The sequence below is a fragment of the Vulpes lagopus genome, chromosome 2 (assembly GCF_018345385.1).
Source record: "Vulpes lagopus strain Blue_001 chromosome 2, ASM1834538v1, whole genome shotgun sequence".
NCBI classification, from domain to species: Eukaryota; Metazoa; Chordata; class Mammalia; order Carnivora; family Canidae; genus Vulpes; species Vulpes lagopus.
Window position 1 is genome coordinate 45,042,655 of NC_054825.1, and position 24,586 is coordinate 45,067,240.

Genomic DNA, 24,586 nt, shown 5'->3' on the forward strand with positions numbered 1-24,586 from the left:
GGCCGAAAGAAGAGGAAGGAAAGAGCAGGGAGGAGGGGACCAGGCGGATATGCAGGTGTAGACACGGGGCTTTGGGGGAGCCCCAGAGGCCTTCGAGGCAGCCTCCTAATGGACAGACCCCCATTCTGAAGGCACCCGGAGCCGGAAGCAGGTTTAGGAGGGGCGCTGATGTGAAAGCAGCGCAGATGTCCCCCGAGGCACGCTCTCGCTCCCCAGCAAGGCCATGCCAGGGCCTGTTAGTGGTCTGCGTCCGCCTGCCAAGACCTGAGTAGTGGGTAGGGCTGGTCCTGCCTTGTCCACCCAGGACCCCCCTCCACGCTCCAGCCAGAATGATGTCGGGATCAGGTTTGGTCCCGAGTTGTCCAGGGAGGTGGGGCAGGCCCGTGTCTCCATGGATGGGCCCGAGCGAGGGGGCAGTCATCCGGGAGGGATGGTGGTGAAGGATCCTGCAATCTTGGGGAGAGACTAAGTGCCTGGCTGGGGTCTCCAGTGGGCAGAGAACGCCCCGTGGGCCCAGGGAGTTCTCAGGGCTGGAAGGGCTTAAGTGGCGGCCTCCACCTGCGCTCTGCACACACCCCTGCCACCCTGCCCCTCCTCAGGGAGGCAGGCCGACTCGATCCCCAAACCCATCTAGTCCTGGAGGTGGGGGGGCGGAGGGCACAGGAGCAGGAGTGGAGGGGACAAGGGCATGAGGCGTGAGGACCACCCTGCTTGCCATCAGGGCCTGGCCTCACCGTCCTCGACACACACACACACGCATTTTATAGAACCTCTGACCCAGCCCAGCCGCTCCTTGGAGCCTGAGGAAGCCAGGTCCAGGTCCGCGGGCCCGCCCGTCCCCAGTCCCCCAAAGCGATTTTCAAATCTACCACTTTTAAAACAGAAAACGGTAAATGCACCGTGTTGTATATTTTATTTAAATAAAAAAATGCCAGCAGATGCTGTCTTCTTCCAGGGGTCAGGGTCAGGGGTCAGGGATGGGGAGCAGCTGAGAGTAAGCTGAGCGGGGTTCGCCGAGGCCCAGGAGCCAGCAGCAGGAGCAGGGGGCAAAGGTGCCAGGGAGCGGGAGGGGGGCTGCGGATGCAGGGGTGCGTTGCTCTCCGCTGGTGGGACCTGGAGGAGGAGCGAGAGGGAGCGAGTGTCCTCTGCCAGCTGGTGGCCAGGGGAGACCCTGACCCCGGCCCGCAGTGGGGGCCCCTGAGTGGCCTCCCTGGTGCACCCTGACCGGGAGGCAGGAGAGTCCAAGGCACCCGATCGGGTGGGCCCCCAGGAACCAGAGGGCGGCTGGGAGACAGAAGGTGGCTGGCCCAGGGGAGGGGTCACGGCCAGGCCAGCGGGTTTGCAGCGGCCAGGGGTGGACCTGAGGGTGCAGGCGGGATGGGCGGCCTCGCTGTGTGTGTGTGGGGCGGTTCAGGGTGTCTGCACCCTGCTGATGGGTGCGGGCGCCGGGCTGGGCCCCCAGGCCCCGGAAGCCTGCGGACCGCTGCCCCCACCCCCCGGGGCTCAGGGCGCCTGCAGCCCTGCGCCCCCCCTGTGGGAGGGGAGTCCTCACCGGGGCGGGACCCCGGCCCAGCGGCGGCGGAGGCTGTTTCCATGGTAACTGGCAGAGTCCCGGCTCGGGGAGGCTGGCGGCAGGCATCCCCATGACAACTGCACCCCGGGGACCCGCCCCAGGCCTGGGGGGGGGGACGGTCCGAGCAGGGTCTCGTGCAGCACACCTGGAGAGGCGAGGCCCCCGTGGGAGTCCGCGCGGGACGGAGCACTGGAGACCTGCCCGGGGTCCGCCCCGCGGTCCGAGCAGGGGCGGCGGGAACCCCGGGCGTCCCCGAGGCCCCAGAACAGGGGCGCCCGCGGCTGTGGGCGCGCATCTCCCCGCCGCCACCGGCCCGCCCCCTCCCGGCCCCACGGCCCTGACCGCGCCCGGCAAACTGGGGTGAAGTCCCTGCCTCGACTGTCTCCCCAGCGCTCCAGCGGGGTCGCCCCGCCCAGGGCCCCCCCGCCCTCCCCCCGGGTCCCCAGAGCGCAGCCGGCACCCGCTGCTGCGCTCACGTGCTCCCCCCCTCCCCGAGCCCTCCCGGAGCACCTTTCAGGTGTGACCCTGGAGTCCTCCGCCCCGGAGCTGCCCTATACGGCCTGCCCCGCCCCCCGCGATTCTGCGCCTTGAATTTCTTTCTCTTGGGGGTAGAGATTTCACACACACAAGATACAAGTAAACGCGTAAATTAATAAATAACTAAATAAGCGATTAAAAATCCGACAAGCAGCCACGTACCCATCATTTCGGTTTTAAAAGAGCACAAGGAGGGGCGCCGGGGGGCTCAGCCGTTGAGCTTGGGCCCAGGGCGTGACCCCGGAGACCCAGGATCGAGTCCCACGTCGGGCTCCCTGCAAGGAGCCTGCTTCTCCCTCTGCCTGTGTCTCTGCCTCTCTCTGTGTCTCTCATGGATAAATAAATAAAATCTTAAAAAAAAAAAAAAAAAAAGAGCACAAGGAATTCCTTTGAAGGCATCCGTGCTGGGTCCCACCTGTACCCCTCTTCCTCTCCCCACTCACCTGAATTTTCCTTCTCTCTTCCCCTGCTCTTCCCGACATGCTTACTCCTGAAATAAAGTGTCTCTAAACCATGTGCTCAGTTGCTTACGGACGTTGTGTGTGTGTGTGTGTGTGTGTGTGTGTGTAGGGCAGGGATTGGAAGTAGTTGCCTTTGCAGGGAGGAGGATTTTATCAATAATATTCAGAATTGTTGATGTACGGGGATAATCGAAAGCAGACGGAGTTTTAGCTCATCTTCCTGTTTTTCATTTCTTTACAAATGATCTACTTTTCATGGCCTGCTCCCCCCACTTCTGTTACGCCCCTCAGTAGGCTCCTAAAACTCTGAGCTTTACCTCAGTGGTTTCGTGCCACAGGTAGTCTCTAGTAATCTGCTAATTTTGTTCAATATTGTAATTTTGAGACCCTGTTGATGCGTGGAGCACGGTTAAGTCTTTTCCACGGCGGACAGCGCCGGGGTCCGCTGTGTCCCCACTGGCGCAGGCGTTCTTGGGGACATAGGGGTCTTGGTGAGCTCCAGCTCCCGGTACCACACACACTGCTACCACAACCAGGCTTGTTTGTGGCTCCTGATAAAGACATGCGCGAAGATCTCTAGGCTCCCTATCTAGGAGCAGAATACCTGGGTCGTAGGGTAGACTAATCTTGGCTTTGTAAGATCACCCCAAACCGTCTTAAGTCCTTCTAACAATTTATATTCCCACCTGCAGTGTATCAGTTACTCTTGCTCCACATTCTTGCCAATAATTGGAATCATCAGATTTTATTTTTCCCAATCTAGTGATATCGGACAATGTGCAAATCCCTAATTCCTAGTAGGGTTGATGTTTTCTCGTATATTCATTTGCCATTCGTCTTTCCTCTTCTGAGAAAAATATTTTTTCATGTCTTTTGTGTGATTTTCTATTATCTTGTTATTGATTTGTAGCAGTTTTACACACACGCACATCTATTGGGGAACCACACTCTGTCCATGAGATGTGTTACAAATATCTTCTTCCTGTTTAATGGCTTTTATTTTCACTTTTTCTGGTTTTAATAAACAGAAGTTTTATCTTTTAGTGAGGTCCAGTTTAGCAATTAAAAAAAAAATCTAGTATTTCCTTAGTGTCTTTTCTGCTGGTTTAAGAAACCTATCTGCCTCTGATGTTATAAAGATATTCTTCTATATTAAATTTGTAAAAATGTGAAGTGGTGCTTAACCTACCTGACCTGAACTTTGCTATGGTATTGGGGCGGAATTCAATTTCATTTTTGCCGGGTATGGACAACCAATCATTCCTACTAATTTACGCCGTCACTTATATAGCATCTCTGAGTCTATGTTGAGGCCGTGTTCAGTCATCAGCTTGCCTATCCTTGTTCAAGCAGCGCCCTGTCTTAGCCACAACAGCTTTATAAAGTACAATGATATCTAGCTGAGTGAGTCCCCACCTTCTCCATCTTAAGGAATGTCTTGGCTATTCTAGGCACTTTGCACCATCATGTACATTGTACAATCAGTTTTTAAGATGCGTGAAGAATTCAATTGATTCTTATTCGAAATTACATAAATATTACTATTAAAATTTGTATTCCTGTGGGTGAACAGAGTATAACTCTCCCCACACTTGAGTCTTCTTTAATGGTTTGCTTGTTCGGACTAGTCAGGATAATTAGCACTAGCTGCCCCAGAAGAAAAAGCTCCAAATTTCAATGGTTTCACCCGACGAAGGTTTATTCCAGCTCCTGGAAGTTCTCCTGCAGGCCGGGCAGCCACTCTTCTCACTGATGTCAGCTGGAACCTCTGGTCTCTAAGATCGAGGAGCAGAGACAACCGAGGAGATGAGTGATTATGAACCACTTCTCTCCAGCAGTGACACACTTCACTTCTTCTAGTGTTACTTGGCCACCACGTAACTGCCAAGGAGGCTGTGTGAGGGAGCATATGGAATATTGCTGGGCATTAACTGCCTCTGCGAGATCTTTCACATGGCTTTCTAGTTTCTTCAGGAGGGTTTGTGCATGTTGTTAGACTTACTCCTCATGCCCTGTCTTTATGTTGTGATTGCTAATTGTATATATTTGCTATATTGAAGCTGTTTTGGTAAACATACACAGTCCTATAACTATTCCCAACAGTTAAGACCTAGAACATCTCCATCACTCCTCTAAACCCTCCTGTCCCTGTGCAGTCAACCCCTGTGCTCTCACTCCTGGCCCATGGCAGTCTGCCTCTGTCACCAAATTTTTGTTTTTTCTAGAATTTCATAAAAATGGAATCATAAAATATGTGTCTTTTGTGTCTGACTTCCTTCATTTAGTCTAACGCTTTTAAGATCTGTCTGTGTGGTGTGCATTGCACAGCAACACTCCCTTATATGGGAACGTCACAATTTGCTTACTCATTCACCAACTGAGGAACACTTGGGCAGGTTCCAGTTTTAGTTATTAAGAATAATGCCCCTATGAACATCCATGTTCAAGTCTTCATGTGGACATGGATTTTCATTTATCTTGAGTAAACATCAAGGAGTAGGGGCGCCTGGGTGTCTCGTTAAGCATCTGACTCTCAGTTTCAGCTGGGGTCATGATCTCGGAGTCGTGACATCAAGTCATGCCCTGAGTTGGGCTTGCACTCAGCACGGTGTCTGCATCTCCCTCTTCCTCCTCCTCTGCCCCTCGCCCTGCTCACTCTCTTTCTCTCTCAAAAAATTAAATAAAATCTTTAAAAATATATCAAGGAGTGGCACTGTTGGGTCATACGGTAAGTCTATATTTAACTTTATAAGAAACTGCTAGATTGTTTGGTGAGCTGGAATACTATTTTGCATTCCCATTCACTAGCAATTATATGAGAGTTCCGGTTATTGCACATCCTTACAACATTTGATATTGTCAGTCTTTTATTTTTAACATCGAGGTAATGTGTATACACATCAAGGGTGTGTAATGTTAACTCCTGGGTTTAATCTGCGTTTCTATTATGACTAAAGATGCTGAGCATCTTTTCAGGCATTTATTTGCTATCCATATGTGTTCTTCAGTAAAGTGACCATTCCAATCTTTACCCATTGCTTTTTTACCCATTTCATTTGTTTTCTTAGTATTGAATTATAAATAATATATTCAGAATGCAAGTCCTTTGTAATATATGTTTTGTAAATATTTTCTCCCAGTTTATGGCTTGCTTTCTCCTTTTCTTTTTTTTTTTTTTTTTAATTTTTTTTTTTTTTATTTATTTATGATAGTCACAGAGAGAGAGGAGGCAGAGACACAGGCAGAGGGAGAAGCAGGCTCCATGCACCGGGAGCCCGACGCGGGATTCGATCCCGGGTCTCCAGGATCGCGCCCTGGGCCAAAGGCAGGCGCCAAACCGCTGCGCCACCCAGGGATCCCGCTTTCTCCTTTTCTTAACCATGTCTTTCAAACAGTAAACATTTTTAAAGCTTTATTCATTTTAGAGAGAGAGAGAGAGCATGAGTGGAAGGGGCAGAGGGAGGGGGAGAGAGAGAATTTCAAGTAGACTCCATGCCCAGCACCAGTCTGAAGTGGTATTCCATCTCATGGCCCTGAGATCATGACCTGAACTGAAAACAAGAGTCAAATATTTAACCGACTAAGCCACGCAGGTGCCCCAAGTGGTAAACATATTCAGTTTTGATGATGTTCAACTTACCAAATTTATCTGTTATGATTTGTGACTTTGGACAAGGGAATTAAAAGGGTAACACTAGAAAATATTTACTTATCACAAAGAAGGCAGTGACAGAGTAATAGAGGGACAATAAAAAAAAAGACATAGAAAACAAATAGCGAAATGCCAAATAGCAACCTGCCTCATCAGCAATTATATAAAATGTAAATAGATTAAACACCCAAATTAAAAAGCAAATTAAAAAGCAAATTGGCAAAATCAATAAAACTATATAATTTTAATATATATGTATTAATATATAATAAAATATATTATAAATAAATATGTATTAATATATTAATAGGGATCCCTGGGTGGCGCAGCGGTTTGGCGCCTGCCTTTGGCCCAGGGCACGATCCTGGAGACCCGGGATCGAATCCCACATCAGGCTCCCGGTGCATGGAGCCTGCTTCTCCCTCCGCCTGTGTCTCTGCCTCTCTCTCTCTCTCTGTGACTATCATAAATAAATAAAAAAAAATTAAAAAAAATTTAATATATTAATATGTTAAATAATACAATCCTATTTGTTGATATATTATTTAACATATTAAATATACATTATATATAAAATTCAACTCTACGCTGTCTATGCAAGAGACATCTCATATTCAAAGACACAAATAAGTTGAAAGGATGTGAAAAGATACATCATACAAATTTTAGCCAAAAGGGAGCTGAAGGGGCTGTACTAATATCTGACAGGATATATATATATACATATACATTTTAAAGATTTATTTATTTATTTATTCATGATAGACATAGAGAGAGAGAGAGAGGCAGAGACACAGGCAGAGGGAGAAGCAGGCTCCATGCCGGGAGCCCGACGCGGGACTCGATCCCAGGACTCCAGGATCGCGCCCTGAGCCAAAGGCAGGCGCCAAACTGCTGAGCCACCCAGGGATCCCCCTGACAGGGTATGTTTTAAGGCAAAATCAATTCTAAGGACAAATAATATTTTAAAATAATAAAAGGGTTAATCTATCAAGAAGATTTGATGATTAAAAACACATATGCACCTAACAACAGAGCCTCAAAATCCACGAAGCAAACCCGACATAATGGAAGGGAGAAATAGGTAACAACAATAGTTGTAGACTTTAATACCCCACTTTCAATAGTGGATAAAATGATTGGATAGATGATCAGCAAGGAAATAGAAAATTTGAACAAGAGTACAAACCAACTGGATCTAACAGGCACCGAGAACACCACACCTAATAACAGCAAAATACATATTTTTTTTCAAATGCCTATGGAACATTCTCCAGGATAGACCATGTATTGGCCATAAAACAAGTCTCAATAAACTTAAAAGAATTAAAATCATACAAAATATGTTCTGACTACCATATAGTGAAATTGAAAATTCATGCCAGAAGGAAATTTGCAAAAAATGAAAATTAAACTATGGACTTCTGGGCAGCCCAGGTGGCTCAGTGGTCTAGTGTTGCCTTCAGTCCAGGGCGTGATCCTGAAGATCTGGGATCGAGTCCCGTGTCAGGCTTCCTGTGTGGAGCCTGCTTCTCCCTCTGCCTGTGTCTTTGCCTCTCTCTGTCTCTGTGTGTCTCACGAATAAATAAATAAAATAAAATAAACAATGGACTTCTAAAGAACAAAAGGGTCAAAGTAGAAATCACAAGTTGTATTAGAAAGTAAACTGAGATGAATGGAAACAAAAACACAACAAAACAAAACTTAAGGGTTGCAGCAAAAGCAGTGTGCTCAGAGGGAAATTTATAGTAAAGAAGCTACTATATTTTTAAAAAATCTTAAATCAATGACTTCAATGCTCACTTAGGAAATTAGGAAAAAGAAGAAGAAACAAATCAAGTAGAAGGAAGGAAATAATATAGATTAGAGCAGAAATGAATGAAATATAGAAAAATGATACAGAAAATCAGCAAAACCAAAAGTTGTTTCTTTGAAAAAAAAACAACAACAACAAAATTGACAAATTTTGACAGTTTGACAACTGACCCTATTGGAGGCAATAAGGCAATTTAGTCCGGTTCCAAAAATGAGACAATAGGCATGTACACACTTTTTGCAAAATGTACATGCTTTCATATAAAGTGGTTATATAGAGACTATCAATGTGCTGCTCACACAATCAGCAGAGAGAGTATTTTTCCCCACTGGTAATTATGACTCTGGATGGAATTACCATTATGGAACTTCCCAAGTAACAACAACAACAAAAATCTGTGAACAAATGTATAGTTTCTTTGAGTTTTATTGATCATCAAATCAATAACCTTAACAAAGTCTGACTACCTCAAGGAAAGTCTTCATATGCAAATGTTATAATTTTACGTCATTTGGGGCATCAAATTAACCCTGTTAATTCTACATCAAAGAAAATGAGCTTACAACTTGCATATTTTAAAAAAGGAGCTAGGCTGACAAAAAACAACAGCAATCACAAAGAAAGAGAGAGAGAGAATGAGAGAGAAGACTCAAAATACTAACAAGAAGGAAAGAGGGGATATTATTACTGACCTATAAGCAAAAGAAAGGCATATAGGGGGTATACTGTGAGTAGCTGTATGCCAACAGGTTAGATAACCCTGAGAAATTGGGAAAATGTTTAGAAATGCATAGATTACCAAAACTGAAGCAGGGAGGAATAGAGAGTCTGAGTAGATCTATAACAAGTAGGGAGGTTAAGTTAGTAATAAAACTTCCCATAAAAAAAAAAAAAAAAGTCCAGGACCAGATGGCTTCACTGGAGAATGCTCCCAAATGTTTACAGAACAATTTACACCAACCTTCAAAGTAGAAGAAGAGAGAAGACTGCCCTTACTGATAAGGAAAACGAGATTGTTTTTTAAGATTTTATTTATTTATTCATGAGAGACACAGAGAGAGAGAGGCAGAGACACAGGCAGAGGGAGAAGCAGGCTCCCTGCGGGGAGCCCCATGTGGGACTTGATCCAGGGTCCTGGGTCTCCAGGATCATGTCCTGGGCTGAAGGCAGGTGCTAAACCGCTGAGCCACCCAGGGATCCTCCAAGGAAAACCAGATTTTAAAAATAGGAGAAAGAACCCCTACATACCAATATCCCTTATGAATATAGGCACAAAAATCTTCAACAAATTCTCCAGGAAAATGACAATTTTTACTTTTTTTAAAAATACATCAGTGCGAGTCAGGCTTCCCGGATAGGTTTCTCCTGGAGCCTCCTTCCGGGCGCTCCCTCTGGCTGTGGGCCCTGTTAGCGGCTCCCTCCATCCCCTCCCGCCTTCCAGGTTCCAGGTGTTAGGATTTCCTTAGGGCCGGAAGCACCAGCTTCCCTTTCATTTACCACCGGGGGCAAGTTTTTGGTCCTCTGTTAGGGAAATCCTGTACTTTCTTTTGAGCAAATCATTTCAAAGACTCTCTGTTGTAATTTCGCCAGCATCTGAATTTTCCCTGCTCTGCAGATCTAGTGCAAGCAGGGTTGGAAGAAACGCTGGCTCCTTTCTCTAGTGGATTCCCCACCAGCCTCGGGTTAACTTCCTCTGTGACCCCCACATTCTGCAGCCAGGGCTGAACATTCCTTCCTCGCTTTACCAGATCACCACTCTGTTGGGTCTCAGCCCTTGTGTCGGATGGTGATCTCCGCCTGGTAAATGTCTGTGTTCTAGACTGAAGAGATGTGAACACATTAGCGGAGACTGTCTTCCTCATTTTGCATCTTTTTTTTCTCATTTTGCATCTTCAGTGCATGGCATAAATTGAGGCTTTGGGGGGTATTTGTGAGCAATATCTTCCTCTTGCGTGAGGAAGACCCTTATCTGACTGGTCCTCTTCTCACACCACTTGCCCATGGCAAGATCTCTTTGACTCCAGTTCCAGCCCATTTCCCTCCTGTGTGTTAGTCTAGCATGTTCATCGGCTGGTTCTCCTGCCATGCCCTACGCAACTTTGTCTGTGGGAGTTGGATCCATCCTTTGGTCTTCAAGAGTAGATCTTCCTGTCCTCTTTCAGAAAGCTGCCCAGAATTCTCAGTAAGACCTGGGTTTTGAGTTTATAAAAGGAACCCACTTCCTTCTTAACTCACTAGGACCACTCCCACCCCGTGGTACCCGGTTAGCCAAACCCAGCTTCATGGGCCCAAAATCAACTTTTTTTTTTTAAATTCAAAAAACATTTTTTTTCATTTAAAAAAAGTATTTAGAACACACAAAACAAGGCAACATTTATTCTTTCTTCTCACCTTCTGCTGTGGGGTGAGAAGGTGGCTCCCGCACTGTTGCACTGTTGCTCTCTGAGCCAGTGTTCCTGTCACTGTCCCTTCCTCGGCCGTACCGTCCACCCCCTCCTGCACGTTCTCCTTGTGCTCAGGAGTAGACGTGCCTTCTTCACCGGTCTGTTGGCTTTCCGTTGCCTTTTCGAGGTGTGTCTCCTCTGGCCCCATAGGGATGCTTTCCTGTCCTTCTTCTCTTGGGTCTTGCTAGCAGCTGGCTCTCCTGGGGAACCATGCTGCTCTGACCACGTCCAGGGGGCTCTGCTGCTTCTGTCTCCCTCTTGCCCGGTGTCCTGCCTGTGCAGTCTCAGCGGCAACCTTTTCCATACCCGCTTCTACTTTCAGACCGCACAACCCTTCAATGGATCTGTACTTTCTGGGACCTTCCTCTTCTTTTCCTGGTGTCGCTCCTCTATCTGAAGAAGTTCAGCTTCTAGTCTTCGCTGATGAACCATTAAGGACTGGACCTGTCGCTTGAGGACCTGCATTCCAGCCGCTGTGACAAGTGACCCAACGTCTGGCACCACACTCCAAGGATTTCACTGATGAGGCAGTGCTTTCTCGGGAAACGGGCGGTGGCTGTAGGCTTCACTGAAAGGCCATCATCGTAGTCACCTGGATCTTCAGCAGGCTGGATGCTCAGGTAAGGCTGTCCTTTCTCCATGCGAGACTTCTGTCGACTTCTTCCTCTAAAGCAGCTTCTGCACGACTTTGCGCGTTTGTGTAAGCAAGGGGGCGGGGGCACTATGATAGGCCTCCATAGATTCATCGTGCTCTATCTTTTCTGCCTCGTATTTGTTTAAATGTTCTTGTTTTTCTTCATCAGTGAGATCTCGCCACATGCCACCAATAATCTTGCCAATCCCCCACAACTTTAGGTCAGGGTTGGAAGCTTCTACTTGGTCCCAGACCTTTCTGCTGTACCTCACATAGGGCATCAGCGGCCTATCTGGAGGCTTTGGAGGTTTGGGAATCATCATACTGGAGGATGCTGTGACCCGGCTGTCGGTGCCCGGGCTCCCTGGCAGCCTGTAGTTGTTGTAGGCGAGGTGACTGTATGGATCGTACCCCACAAACCCTGGTGTGCTGGGCATTTGTGTTGCAGGAGCGGGGGTGGGAGGTGGGGCATGTTGACATGTTGGAAGATTAAGTTCTCAGTTCCTTAAGAATGAATCTGAGACACTGCGCCCACAGCTCTGGCCTCGTTTCTCTTTTCCCCAAAATCGACTTTGCAGGGTTCCAGGGATTCTGGGGAGGATGGCTCTGTGCGTCCTTGACACCCTCTGCTCTGGCCTGTGGGGACTCCAGTGCTTGATCCAACGATGGGCTGAACACGGTCCTAGAGGCCCTGACCTTACTAGGAAACAGGATGGCGGAGACTGGTTCTCTTCAAGGTATGCTGGTGGAGGGAAGAAGCTTCCCAGCTCGCAGGGGCTCCTCCTTCCTCCAGAAGATGGCCTCAGTGATTCTACACTCAGCTCAGCCTTAACCTCCTCTGCAAAACCGGAGTGGAGGCTCTGGGCAGGAGTTAGGAGGTTGCCCAACCGCCCCAGCACTGGGCCATGGTAGCTCCAAGTCCATCTTCCTCGGGGAAGTCCATTCAGTGAACACTTGGATTGTGCGAGGTACTGGATGGAGGAACCCAAAACCTAGCTGGATCATTTTCCTTGAGGAGTTCACGGTGTATTAGAAAAGGCAGAGACGTGAATTAGAACAGTCGGAGGACCGATGGTTGGGTTGGGCCCTTAAAGATGGATAGAAACTTACTGGCAGAGAAAGCCGGTCATGGGGCTACCAGGTAGGGTGACAGTTCGAGGCCAAGGGAATGGTTATAGAGGCCAGACTTCAGGGCCTAAGTGTAAGTGCAAATTGTAAATAAACGAGAAGAGGCAACCAGGGCTGCACTGGTTTCTCTTCCGCAGGGCACGTGATGAGGAAGTGATTGCCGGGTGCTGAGTAGCGGGGGGAGGCCAGATCAGGTTAGAACAATCACCTTTGTGGTTGTGTGGAGGCCGGACTGCTGGTGAGGCAGAGGCAGTGGGGGTGGGGGGTGGGTGTCGGCAAGGAGTTTGCCCAACACGCGGCAAGAGGAGCCACTCTGGGGGACATTCGCTGAGCGCTTGCTGGGGTGTCAAGGAAGCGTTAGGATGGCTCAGATTTCTCCTTTGGGAGGCCAGGTGCAGAGAGGGTAGACCCGTAACAGGAGACAGGAGCACAGCCTGCCCGTGTCAGGTGAGGGGCTCTGCTCCAGGGCAGAGACGGAGGGGTGGAAATCCAGGGTTGCCACCAGGACAGCAGCTGAAGTCAGCCTGCCTCTTAAAATCTGAATACAGCTGACTGGCCCCCACATTCCTTGACTGTGAAGGGTCTTGTGTCCTGCCTTCTGCCCCACCCCCCCACCCCGCGTTTCTGTGAGTTCTCAGGTTAGATCCCTTTAGTCATTTCTGGCTCTGGGCTCCTGATCCTGGTGAACCAATCCCATTTATAGTCACCCTCACCCGCTAGATTTGTGGTCTGTCCATCACCGCATCAGTCCATATGCCCCTTTCCTTGTTGCGGGGAAGCCAGTGACTCATGTCAGGCCTGGTGCACATGGCGCACATAATGCAAGATGTGGGAGCTAGAGGGGGTTTGTTTGTCACTGTGCAAGAAGCACACAGCCTTGTATTACCTCTGAGATCCTCCCATTTCCAAAACCCATCAAGTTCCTCCTTGTTGAGTAAAAGAGCATCTTGAGATGAACATCATCTCCTCTTCTTAGAGAGTAATTGCAGTTTTTTTTGTAATTGCAGTTTTTAATAGCATTTTTCAACATTACATACTTAAGAGATTATGAAAAATGCAATGTATTATTTTCCTTCACTTAGTCTCTCCTACCTCTTCTCCTTCTGCTGAACTTCCTCCTTTGGAAGCTGGAAACCCAAGGTGAATGGTTGTACGTGCTGTGTGGGGCCCCTCTTGCTCCCTGCTTCTCTGTCCCTGCCCATGCCCCCTTCCCCACCAACTTGATGGCATGTTCAGTGATGTTCTCCAGTCTCCCCTGACGATACCACACCCCCGGCTGGAAGCCGGCTGAGACTGGGAGGGGCAACTGGACTGGGGAAGGAGGGCATTTCTCTTTGACATCGAGCCTTGTTCGTAATGTTTATCTTAGAACCAGTGTGGAGGACATCCTTGCCCCAGTTCCCAGCCCCGAGGTGGTCGAGGTGGTCGCTGTGGCATCAGCATCGTTTCTCAGGACTGCCAGGCACACGGGCTTTGTTATGGTTCACGTTCACCCCAGGACACCAAAGGGCTGTGGCCCCTGGAATGGGAGGGGCCTGGCGCCGGCATTAAGAGAGACCTATTAGGATCCCTCCAAAGGAGGGGTGGGCTGGCACTTGTGTGGGAAATCTTCCAACACGCTCCAGGCCAGGAGTCCTCAAAGCTGTCTGTCCATCCATCCAGAAGCCCAGCATCTGCTGCTGTCACACCTGCCCCTGGCATTAGGCGTTTGGAGAGGAGGCACTGACGCGGCCCCACGAGGCCACGGTCCAGTGGAGAAAGACTCGGGCTGATAGATCCCTGTAAGACATGCCCAGGGCTCCTCTGGGGACGCGGCCGGGGGCCAGGCTTGGCGGGCTCTCCGCTGTCAGCCAGAGGGGCGGGGGGGCTGCAATGCCCCGGCCCGGCTCACTGCCTGGCCTGTGGCTGGAAAACGGCCGGGCGCACGGGGTGGCGGGGGCTCAGCCTGGAGGACGCAGCGACACCGGAGCGCGGACCCAGCCCGAGGCCGCTCACAGGAGCCTGAGGCTTGGGTTCCCACGGTGGGCTGGGCCCGGCTGGGTGGCCGAGGGTGAAGGGCTGGGGCCCAGGCGCCCAGCAAGGCCCCCCCCACGGCTGCTGCGCTCGCCCCCGAGAGATCTCCCGGCCGCAGGGACTGCGCCCCCAGACTCGCATGTTGAAACCCTAATTCCCAGGGTGATGGTATCTGGAGGTGGGTCCTTTGCGGGTGGAGCCCACGAGTGGGCCCGGCGCCCTTCCAGAAGGGCCCCCGAGGGCCCCTGCCCCTCCTGCCAGCGCCCCTCAGGTGCCGGGTGAGGCCCCAGCGGGAGCGCGGGAGCAGGTCCTCGGGGCCGCCAGAGCGGCTTCTCCTCGGAGCCTGGACCCCGGACCCCGGCCAACAGGGAAGGCACCGGGGGCCCCGAAGACCGTGAGGGCGACAGGGAAGTGATCTCGAGGCTGAGACCCCGAAGTTCTGTTTTCTTAGGGAAAAAGGAAAAAAACTCTTTGACCAGACCAGACTTTGATTGGATTAAAAAAGTGTATTGGATTTCCAATACTAAATAAAAACATGAAATTTTTTTTAAAAAGCCATAGAGTTTACAGCATCAACTACAGAAAAGGCCAAACAAGTGTGTACAGAAACTAGTCCCCAGCAGCCCTCCAGGCCCCCCTCCAGCAGGCAACAAGGCAACAGACACATTTGTTCCAAATCCTCCTGAAGGAAGCTGCTGAGCAGCAGCTCAACTAGGACATTACAAGACACACAATGGTTTAATTTCAAAAATCACAGGAAAATGTAAGAAAATGTATTAAATTGTGAAAAGGTGCAATACAGAATAGCTTTCCTTTTTCTTAATTTTAAAAAATCCCCCAACTTTGAACAGTTACTTTATTTAAAAATAGGCCCCTCCCCCCCGCCCCAGCTCTGCGGCAGTATCCAGGTACCAAGGCCCTGAGGTAACACAAGTGTCAGGGTTCACGGGAGGGAACGCCCCGAATACTGAGCACGTTTCTTTGGGCAAAAGGTAAGACAGTTTCTGGGGAATCTAGCCCTCCTGGTGTCCAGAGTGCTCTGAGTGCTCTCTTCAGGATCAGTTTAAGTGCACTGGTTTTCCAGAATCCTGCCTGGCACTATCCTGTGTGACCGGCTAGTGTGGCAGCAGGAGATCCAGCATTGCACTTTTCATTGCCCCCAAATAATAAATACAAAGAGTTCATCTTCTACAAAAGCAAATATGTGTTAAGACCTAAAAAAGGGGAAATAACGAATGTACAAAGGCAAGTGGGGTGCCTGTGGGGCCAGGGCAGCGCCCCAGGCCCTGGGGCTGGTGGGCTGGGGACCCACTGGCGGTCTCAGCAGCTGACCTCTTCTTGGCTACAGAACCAAAGGCTGACGTGTCTTCTACTCTGCCTTCCACACTGTCTCCGGGGCACGGTGGGGAGTGGGGGAAGATGCTTGAGGGTCAGGCCTGTATTTTGTTAATATTCTCAATATTAAAAAGAAAACAACACCTCAGCTCCTTACCTTTTTGAGACGAAAAACGTAAGAACTGTTTGCCAAGGCAAAGGCTTCTGTGTGCATGGCAGGGCCTCTAGCACGCTGCAGGCACCTCCTGCCACCCCCGGTCTAATCAGGGCCTTTGCTGAGCTGCTGGGATGGGTGTAGCGGCCACCTCCTCTGTCCCTCTCCGCTGTCCTGTCCCCTGCTGCCCACAGAACAATGTTTGGAAGGAAGTGGAGAGCCTCAGGGGTGCTCAGCCCCTGCTTCTCCTAAGGGGCTCTGAAACACGGGCAGCGAGAGTCAGAGTGGCCGAGGACGGGAACTAGAGAGAAGCAAGGGGTCCTGCGTGGAAACAAAATTCCTTCCTTCACCCCCCGCTGCCCCCAGGGAGCAGGTGATGACGGAGGAAAGGGGCTCCATGGTGCCCCCTGAGTTTCCAGGAACGGGCTCAGGCTCTCACCCTGTTCCGTCCGCTTCACTCCTGCGATTGGAAGTACAGCACTGGCTTCTCAGCATGGACATTCTCATCGGGATATGACCAAGACATCAGGGCAGCTAAGTCCTCGAACTCACCTATTGCACAGAAGAATTTTTTAACTAGATCCAAATGAAAGTCCAGTTGGAACTTAGTGACAATAGAGATGGACATGCCAGGACAGGACGAAAAAGAAGATGCTTCCGTTCTCTGCAGGCTTCTGGAAGAAAGCACGACGACTGAAACATTCACAGACCTCAGCAGCCCCTCCACTTCCTATTCCCAACCCCCCGGCCCACCCCCACCCCAATACTTTGAAACTGCACAGAAAGCAACAAACAAGTCTTTTCAATGTTACATTTCATTCAAATAGATCTGTGATCTCACAGTGATGAGAGGAGAAAGTCAGGCCTTTAATAATTATAATAAAAAAATAATAAAAAAAGCTTACAAACAGCAATGCAACATTTCCTCCCCCCTCAACGTGATGGATTAACAGCTGGTAGAGGATGCAAAGACTTGGAATTCAAAAATAAAAACAAAAACAAAAAACAAGCCAACCCCTGGAACTACCCACACTGTCAATTACTTTTCATACATAATTCGAACAAGTAGTCAAATGTCAACCACTTGTGGAGAACACCATGGACTCCCTTGGTTTTTGATAGTGTTTCTCTTTTGAAGGTAAAATAAAATAGGACACAAATAAAATCGTACGTAAATGCCAATGTCTACACTCCATAAAGGCGATGCAGTTGCAGCACGAAGACACAGCCTGACCACAAAGTGAAATGTAGGGTGCACTTCTTGCCTCTTCCCCGGACACAAAATTTTGGCCCATGGTGCCCAGTCCTGCAGGATATTAGCAGGCAAAGGGAAGCTGCCTTGACACAGGCTTCTTCCAGGCCGACCAGGAGAAGGCAGGTGGCCCGTGCCTGGAGCCAGCCCCACACAGAGGCACCGGCTGGCTGGCTTGCTTGCTCTGTGTTCTCAAGTGCTGTCCTCACGTGCTCTGTACAATCCTTGCTTTCCAGGCTCTGTCCCAAGACTTCTAGACCTAGGTCTGCAGTCATGTCCTGGGGAAGGTCTCATGCTGTTGTGATGGCGTTTAGGTCCTTCATTAGTCCTTCCAGGTGGGCCATCTCTTTGGTCAGCTCATCTGGTTCATAGCTCTAGGCAGGGAGAGAAAGCACATAAATCCTCAGCACAGCTCCTGGCTCAGAGGAGATGCTCAGTGTACATCTGCTCAGTGAACGAGTGCATCTGTTTCACACCTCTGGGCCAGCACAGAAGACCAGTGTGACCAGCACACTCCCCGCCCGTGAGACATACACCCAGACATCCTGGCTGGGCTGATGGCCCAGGAACTTACACTCTCGGAGTCCTCCAACATCCTTGTGGTCTCCTGCACTTCAGGGGCACTGGGAACCACCACTGGCATAGGAGGCCGGCTCCTTCCTAAAGTCCCAATGGAGGCAGTCTTCACCGAGTGAATGTGATGGTTCAGAGCTGAAGGGGAAAGGGCACCATTAGGTGTATGGCTGAGCCGGCTTCCAAGACCTCATGACGGCAGCTAAGGTCCAAATGCTGCTTTAGGGTGAGGGATGCACCCAGGTCCAGTGCACAGATCCTGCTCTGAAGAGGCACTGCACTAGACAGAAGGAGGGAGACCGTGGGGCATCTCAAGGCCAGAGAAAGTATCCATTTGGCTTTAGAAAACCACTCTGCCTCAATTACACGTCCCTTAAGTATTGTTTGTGACAAAATGGAAAGTATGTATAAAGTACTTATGCTAAATCCCACAGTATGGTGGCTGTTGGAAGCTTAAGGCATTTGTGACAGGTTGGGTTATAAGTGGGACTGTGGCTTTTGTCATGAAACACCAATGTTAGTCCAAAGAAAGACTGACTGACAAACCAGGTGTTCAGACTTGAGCATCTGGTAGACCTTTTCTAGAAAGTAAAGTGAGTGAAACAGCTCAAGAAAAACAATGGATACTATTTATGGCCAATGATAAAATTTATGTTTCAAGTGAAAATCAGAATCTTGAGAAACTTGTATCTGCCACCATGAGCTTGAGAGCCTCCCGATGCTTGGGGACTTTGGTGATATTAATAAATGTATTTTCAGATATTGTATAATGAAATCTATCAAGATTTAAGGATCTGTGTAACCTACTGAACCAATATTTTCCAAATGACCAATGTGTGATGTTGGGTATCATGCATTCAGAGTATAAGATTAGATGGATTTTATTTTATTTATTTATTTTTATTTTTTTTGATTAGATGGATTTTAATGGAACAGAGGACAAGCAGTTCATGGATATGGTTGTGTTACATTACAAAACCTTTAAGAAAACAAAAAAACAAAAAAACAAAAACAAAAAAGAAACAAAATCTTTAAGAAACTACAACTTCTTGTGTTTTGCTACAGTATCAAAAAAGAATGTCCAGTTATCTGAAAAGGTTACAAAAATACTCTTCCCTTTTCAACTTCATACCTGTGAGGCCACAGTTTTCTTCTTACATTTCAGCCAAAATAACATATTGTAACAGAATGAATGCAGGAGCAAGTATGAGAATCCAGCTCCTTTCTACTAAGCCAGACACTACAGGGATGTGCGAAAATACAAGACAATGTCACACTTTTCTCTATTTTTGTTTTTAAAAGTTATTTTTCATAAAAAATGTTATTTATCTTAACATGACAGATTTATTGCTATTTTTAAGTGATTTAATAGTTTAAACTTTTCTGTTTTAATTTCTAATACACTAAATATTGATAAATACAGCCCACAGAAAGAAAAGCTCTTTCATGGTCTCAATAGCTTTTAAAAGTATAAAGAGGTCCTGAGACCAAAAAGCTAGAAAACCACTGACTTGCTCTAAAGCAAACCATCATAACAGATGTGGGTAGTCGGGAAAAGCATGCCTTTCAGGTCAAGGGACTTTCCTGGGCCACGTGAACTTGACGGATTTCCGTCCCATCTGAAGGGCCCCCTAACTTCCATGTCTTGTCCTCCCCGATCCTTCTCTAGCTTGTAGCAACCCTGTAGAGTGAGGCATTTCTGGGAACTAAGTGGACTAGATCTGCTGCCTCCACCCGCAGCCACCGGATTTTATCACCAAGAATTCTGCACCCAAAACACAACTCAAAAAATCAGCCCTCACTCCCCACCGAATTATTCTCTAGGTTCATATGCGTTCCCCGAGGAGGGGAGCCCACATACTCCCCGAGAGGGACAATGACTCCCAGCTACCCTGAACTGCTAGGATAAGCTTGGAAGACATTTGCTTTGTTATTTTCAAAGAAGAGGTCACTTTTGCCCTAAGCCAGAGCCAGAGGGCCCTCCGGGGGGGCTGCTGTCCTCACTCACCTTGCTGGGACAGTAAAGGTGTGCTTGGCAACGCGGGGTCGTAGGTGGGAGGACCTGGGGGCGGGATTGCCGGCACAGCAAAGCTCTTCAGTGGGTGGGAAGGGCGAACGTGGGCTGTAGGAAGACTCTGGCCTGAATCTTCCTCTTGGGAGCTGGCCAAGTAAGAGGAACTGGTAGCACCTTCGGGATCCTGGTGGTCAGTGCAGCATGTCTGAGACGAGGAGGCTGGCATGGTGTCAGTGCTGGGGGTATTCCGGACGGATTCTACAGCAGGAGAGTCTGAATGTTAGCATTTCTTCTGCTGTTACATCGTACGCACAGACAGGGTTCTGGCTCCTTCTAAGGGCCCCTGAGACCAGCTCAACGAGCATTCAGGCTCAGTGCCGGTCCAAGAGAACATGGGTGAGCACCACGGCCAAGGCTAAGTGAAAATGGACTAATCTAGAGAATCGCAAACAACTGTCAACCAGCTGCTGGGCTGAAATGTTCTCACCTACGCAGCTAAGTGGCCACAATTTTACTAAGTTCTCCTCACTACCCCCTGTGGAGTACACATAAAGGTTTCTGAGACTACCTTCTATTAAGATGTAAGTAAGTATAAAAGCAGATTTACATCCCTCGTTGGCTGTGATGTCATAGATGACAGGTCTAGCTACTACGGCTGGCTGGGCACCGGCCAAGTACCCGACCTGCCCACGAGGCCTGGTGGTTACTGCAGGCCCCGCAGGCCCTCTGGGGACTGTGCACGGCTGCACCAGAGCAACAGCCCCGCAGATCAAGTGAGACCTGGACAGTCAAGTCCAGACTTTAAGAGCAAGCCATACGAAGGGTGTTTGGGTCCAGAGAAAAAAATAGGGGTACATCAGCCTGGAGAAGGGGAAGACTAAGAAGAACAGGACAATCTCAAAATATGTGAAGGGGGGGGACACCTGGGTGGCTCAGCGGTTCTTTGGCCCAGGGCGCGATCCTGGAGTCCCAGGATTGAGTCCCGCATTGGGCTCCCAGCATGGAGCCTGCTTCTCCCTCTGCCTGTGTCTCTGCCTCTCTCTCTCTCTGTGTCTATCATAAATAAATAAATCTTTAAAAAAAATATGTGAAGAGGGGTCAGAGTTGTTCCAGAAGGCAGCGCGGTGGGATTGAAAGAACACTGGCTTTGGAGTCAGATAAAGCTGGACTGTGATCCTGGCATACTAGCTGGGTGAACCTGGCAGTCACTGAATCTCTCTGAGTTTGTTTCTTCACCTATAAAACAGGGAGAACAACATAATTCAGTGAGGATTAACTGAGATGTACGAACCGTGAACACAGGACCTGGATAACTGATAAGGTTCTTTTCTTTGTAAGGTACGGAGGGCTCAGTCTGAGCCAGCGCTATGCGCCTGCCTGATCCTCACTAGCTCGCTCTCTCCTCATGCAACTGAGAGGGCGCTGGGCGGTCAGGCAGTCCAGGGTCAGGCCCAGGACACACTCAGAACAGCCAGGGCAGGAATCCCAATCCTGCACCCTGACTCCCAAGCCCTATGGTCTGAACTGCCATACTGTACTGCCCTTCCATTTCCAACACCACCTGTGCCCTGACCCTGCAGGGGCAGAAGTAGCACCAAGATCCAGGGACACCACATGAGGAAGCCCTTTCAATCAGTGGGAGCTGGTGCAGACCAACCACCCTATTCTGAGGAGGGGCCTGGAGACGGCAGCTCAGGGCAAAGAGGCTGTACCAGGTAGCCAGAAGGAGGGCCTCCCTGACTCCTGGAGTCCTCAACATTAAAAAGGAAAATAGGCTCTTTGAAGTAGTAATGCACGAGCAGTCTGTAGAAATTCAACTTCTTTCCCTGCCTTTGTCACTGAGGCATCATTGAATCTACTCTTTTGGGCTCTCAGGAGACAAGCCATGCCAGTCATGAGTGCTACCCCCTTAGCTTAAAGATCTTAGGTCTCAGGGGTGAGGGACTCACACACTTTCCCCCAGTGTTGAAAGCCTGGCTGTGATAACCCTACTAGGCCTAGGTCACCTCTCACCCTCTCAAGAGGTGCACTGAGGACCTCGTTTCTTGTGCTTAAGCCAGTCATAGCCACAGCTGGGGAGCTGCTGGTCCTACTCCGTGTGATCCTGGGCTGGCGGGAAGCTGGTTAGGGAGGGTAGCAGGGGGTAGGAGAGAGAACTCAGACTCTAGCCTGGACCAGGTCAGCGTGTATTGGTAGATGGGTCAGGTCAGCTCTGGGCACACAGGCCTACCTTGGCTGCTTCAAATGCCTTAGTCTAACATATAAGCTTCTGTGGGACAGTGGGAAATGTAAAAAGGAGAATAGGGTCGCCCTACATGAGCCAGAGCCCTGGCCTGCTGCCACATACAGGGCCACCTTGCTGCATAACTGCAGAGGACACTGGCACAATATATTCCTGGTGACGGGTGTGTCTTGAGAGCGTGCAACACTGCTGGCCCACAAGGAAAACGATGCTGCAGTTGGAATTTCTGCTTTGGTGAGGGGCCTACCCCCTTCCTGACCGACTTACCTCTCAGGGTCTAAGACACACAACGTTCACACTGACCACGGGCCTGGACAAATGGAAAGCGCTCTCGCTATGTCGAGTGGTGGTGACACGGTAAATGCTCTCTAGAGTGAGGACTGCCCTGGCCAAGTCCTAGACATGCTTAACCCCCATGTACAGGGCTGCTGGCAGCACTAAGCTCCAGAGACAAAGGAAAATATAATAGTGAGAGGATCCGGATCATTTCTAGACACGTGCTCTGTTTCAAATCAGTCTTCAGGGCTTTCCCTGTCATCTGTTTACCTTCTGGTCATTAAAGTGAGGAACCCTGTAATGGTGCAGATCATTACTTCTTCCTCTCTTCACTGTCTGCCTAAGTCCGTACAGAAAGGACCTTTTAGCAGCACTAGACCACCTGGACCAGGGCTGGGTGGGGGCTGCCCTGCTCCTTGCCAACCTTCAACCCCCTCCTGGACGAGAGGGGCTAATCTGAATGGGAAGAGCCTGCCGTGCACTGAAGCAGGCCCACATCCAAGTAGGTGGGATTCTTTCGCCTTACAGATAGAGAATCAGAGTCAGGACACAGGAATTGCTTTCTGAGAGCAGATTTGGAAGGCTGCCTCCTGGTCCCTGTTCTATCTGAGACTATGCCTGTGAGGCAGAGTTTGGTTGTCCAGACAGACACCAGTAGACTGTCTTATCCTAAGGCAGGGGCCCCAAACCTGGATCTGGAGGGAGAGAGCAGGAAGGCCAATTTTAGACATGAGTTTAAGTGGCGTTCTCTAAACCAAGTAAAGGTCTGCAAGAAGTAACTTTGGGAGTCAGCAGGCATTCCTTAATAAAGCTTTGATCTTCACTTGATGTTGGGTAGGTTTCAAACTGGTCAAGACTTAAAGGAGAGGGGGAATGTTATTGCCAACCCAAACTTCTGGCATGAGGTTCTGAGGTGCTTTTAAAATGGAATTCACTTGAAATTCCCATATTTTCCAGAATGACCAAAATTTAATTCTACTAGTAATGTCATAACTATTAATAGACAAGTTTCAAATGATGGAAAAAAGAACATATTGTACAGATGAGAAGTTACTAGATTTGAACCTCAACACTGAGAGGATGGAAGTTAACTTTCATTTAATGAGCAACAACAGTATTTGTTCCATTTATCGTCTCCTCACCTTCACTATTTTCTCCTTAAAACCACTTTGATAACGCTATTTCTTAAGGTTTCCAAACTGGGACATGTTTGGTAATATATTTCTTTAAATGCACCGCATATTTTTAGGCTCATTTCCTATCTGCTTTTTAGAGATGATTCATGCCTCTTTGGCCCCTTCTAATGTCAATACTCTGCTGGGTGGCCTGAGGCTTTCAATGTGGCTACTGGTGCCACTGGCCCTGCTGCCCCTGGATGCACTTCTTACTTTGGGCCACAGTATATATATATAGAAAGATCTCATATGAGAATTGTCTCATGGCTTCCCTACAGATCTTCTAACACCAGGGTAACTAAGGCAAAGGCTACATCTAGTGTCTGAAAATCATCCAGAATGAGTTTTCCTTTCAGATTAGAAGACTGAAAAATAAACAAACTGAAAATACGACTGAATCAAGATGCAACTTGATGAAACAAGACATGATTATGTGATCAGAGTTATTGTGTTTTTACTAAAAGGACATCTTGTATTGAAGACTTACCAACTTAGGGAGAAAAAAAGACGGGGTGAATTTTACAGAAATACATTTGAGTCGGTAACAGAAATGTTATGATACATAAACAACACGGAAAAATTCCAAATCCTTCTAAGCAGGGCAAGTCCTTCCCCATTTTGGCTTGCCAACTCTTGGAATGCTTTCCATCTGGGGCTCGAGCCTCATCTCTCACCTGTGGAATTGGCCCTGTCTGAAAGGGACAGGGATGTGCCAACGGGCCACGGGCTGCCCGGGTGGTAGAGATGACTGCGAGCTGGAGAAGCGAGGCTGCTGGAGTGGAAATGATGGTGAGGGTTATCGAGGGGATGGATGGGATGGGCACTAATCACAGCTGTGGATGAACACAAGACAGAGAAGTGCTTAACATGCTTGCACAGACACACACAAGTCACAGTTCAAGAGCAAAGCCACCCTTGTCCCTCCCATGCAGTACAACCATTTCCTTGGCTTCTAGGTGGCAGCTGGCTGGATGTGAACAATCAGCCATGGATGTTACATTTCTTTCTTTTTTTTTTTTTTTAAATTAACATGCTCCTATGCATACGTACACACATAAAAAAAACCTCTAAGGAACATGTACTAAAATGTTACTGGGATTATCTTGTGGGGAAGTGTGGTCAGGAGTTAAAAAAATTTCTTTTGGTTTATCTGTATTTTCCAATTCTTCTACAATAAATATGGATTACACGATATATTACAAATATCCATTTGAATATGTCACAAAATATAAATCCATAAGCAAACAAATGATGGTTAGGTTTCTATTATTTTTTCTCCTGCTAAAAAAGTTTCTTTTCCTTTGAGT

General features: G+C 48.6%; 1 protein-coding gene and 1 pseudogene across 6 annotated transcripts in view; both read right to left on the reverse strand.

The window, feature by feature from the left end:
* Positions 1-10,413: 10,413 nt before the first annotated feature.
* On the reverse strand, positions 10,414-15,807 carry LOC121477119 (annotated as a pseudogene).
* The window catches only part of NEO1 (neogenin 1), a 234,951-nt gene continuing 225,114 nt past the window's right edge, over positions 14,750-24,586 (reverse strand). For 5 of the 6 annotated variants that reach the window (XM_041742737.1, XM_041742738.1, XM_041742736.1 and 2 more), the window contains 4 exons: positions 23,954-24,112; positions 19,581-19,844; positions 17,574-17,710; positions 14,750-17,373 (listed from right to left, as the gene is read on the reverse strand). In XM_041742737.1, the coding sequence (XP_041598671.1) occupies positions 17,290-17,373; positions 17,574-17,710; positions 19,581-19,844; positions 23,954-24,112 (644 nt within the window). In that variant the 3' untranslated portion in view covers positions 14,750-17,289. The remainder of the gene's footprint in view (positions 17,374-17,573; positions 17,711-19,580; positions 19,845-23,953; positions 24,113-24,586) is intronic. The other variant, XM_041742741.1, reaches the window with a different exon arrangement.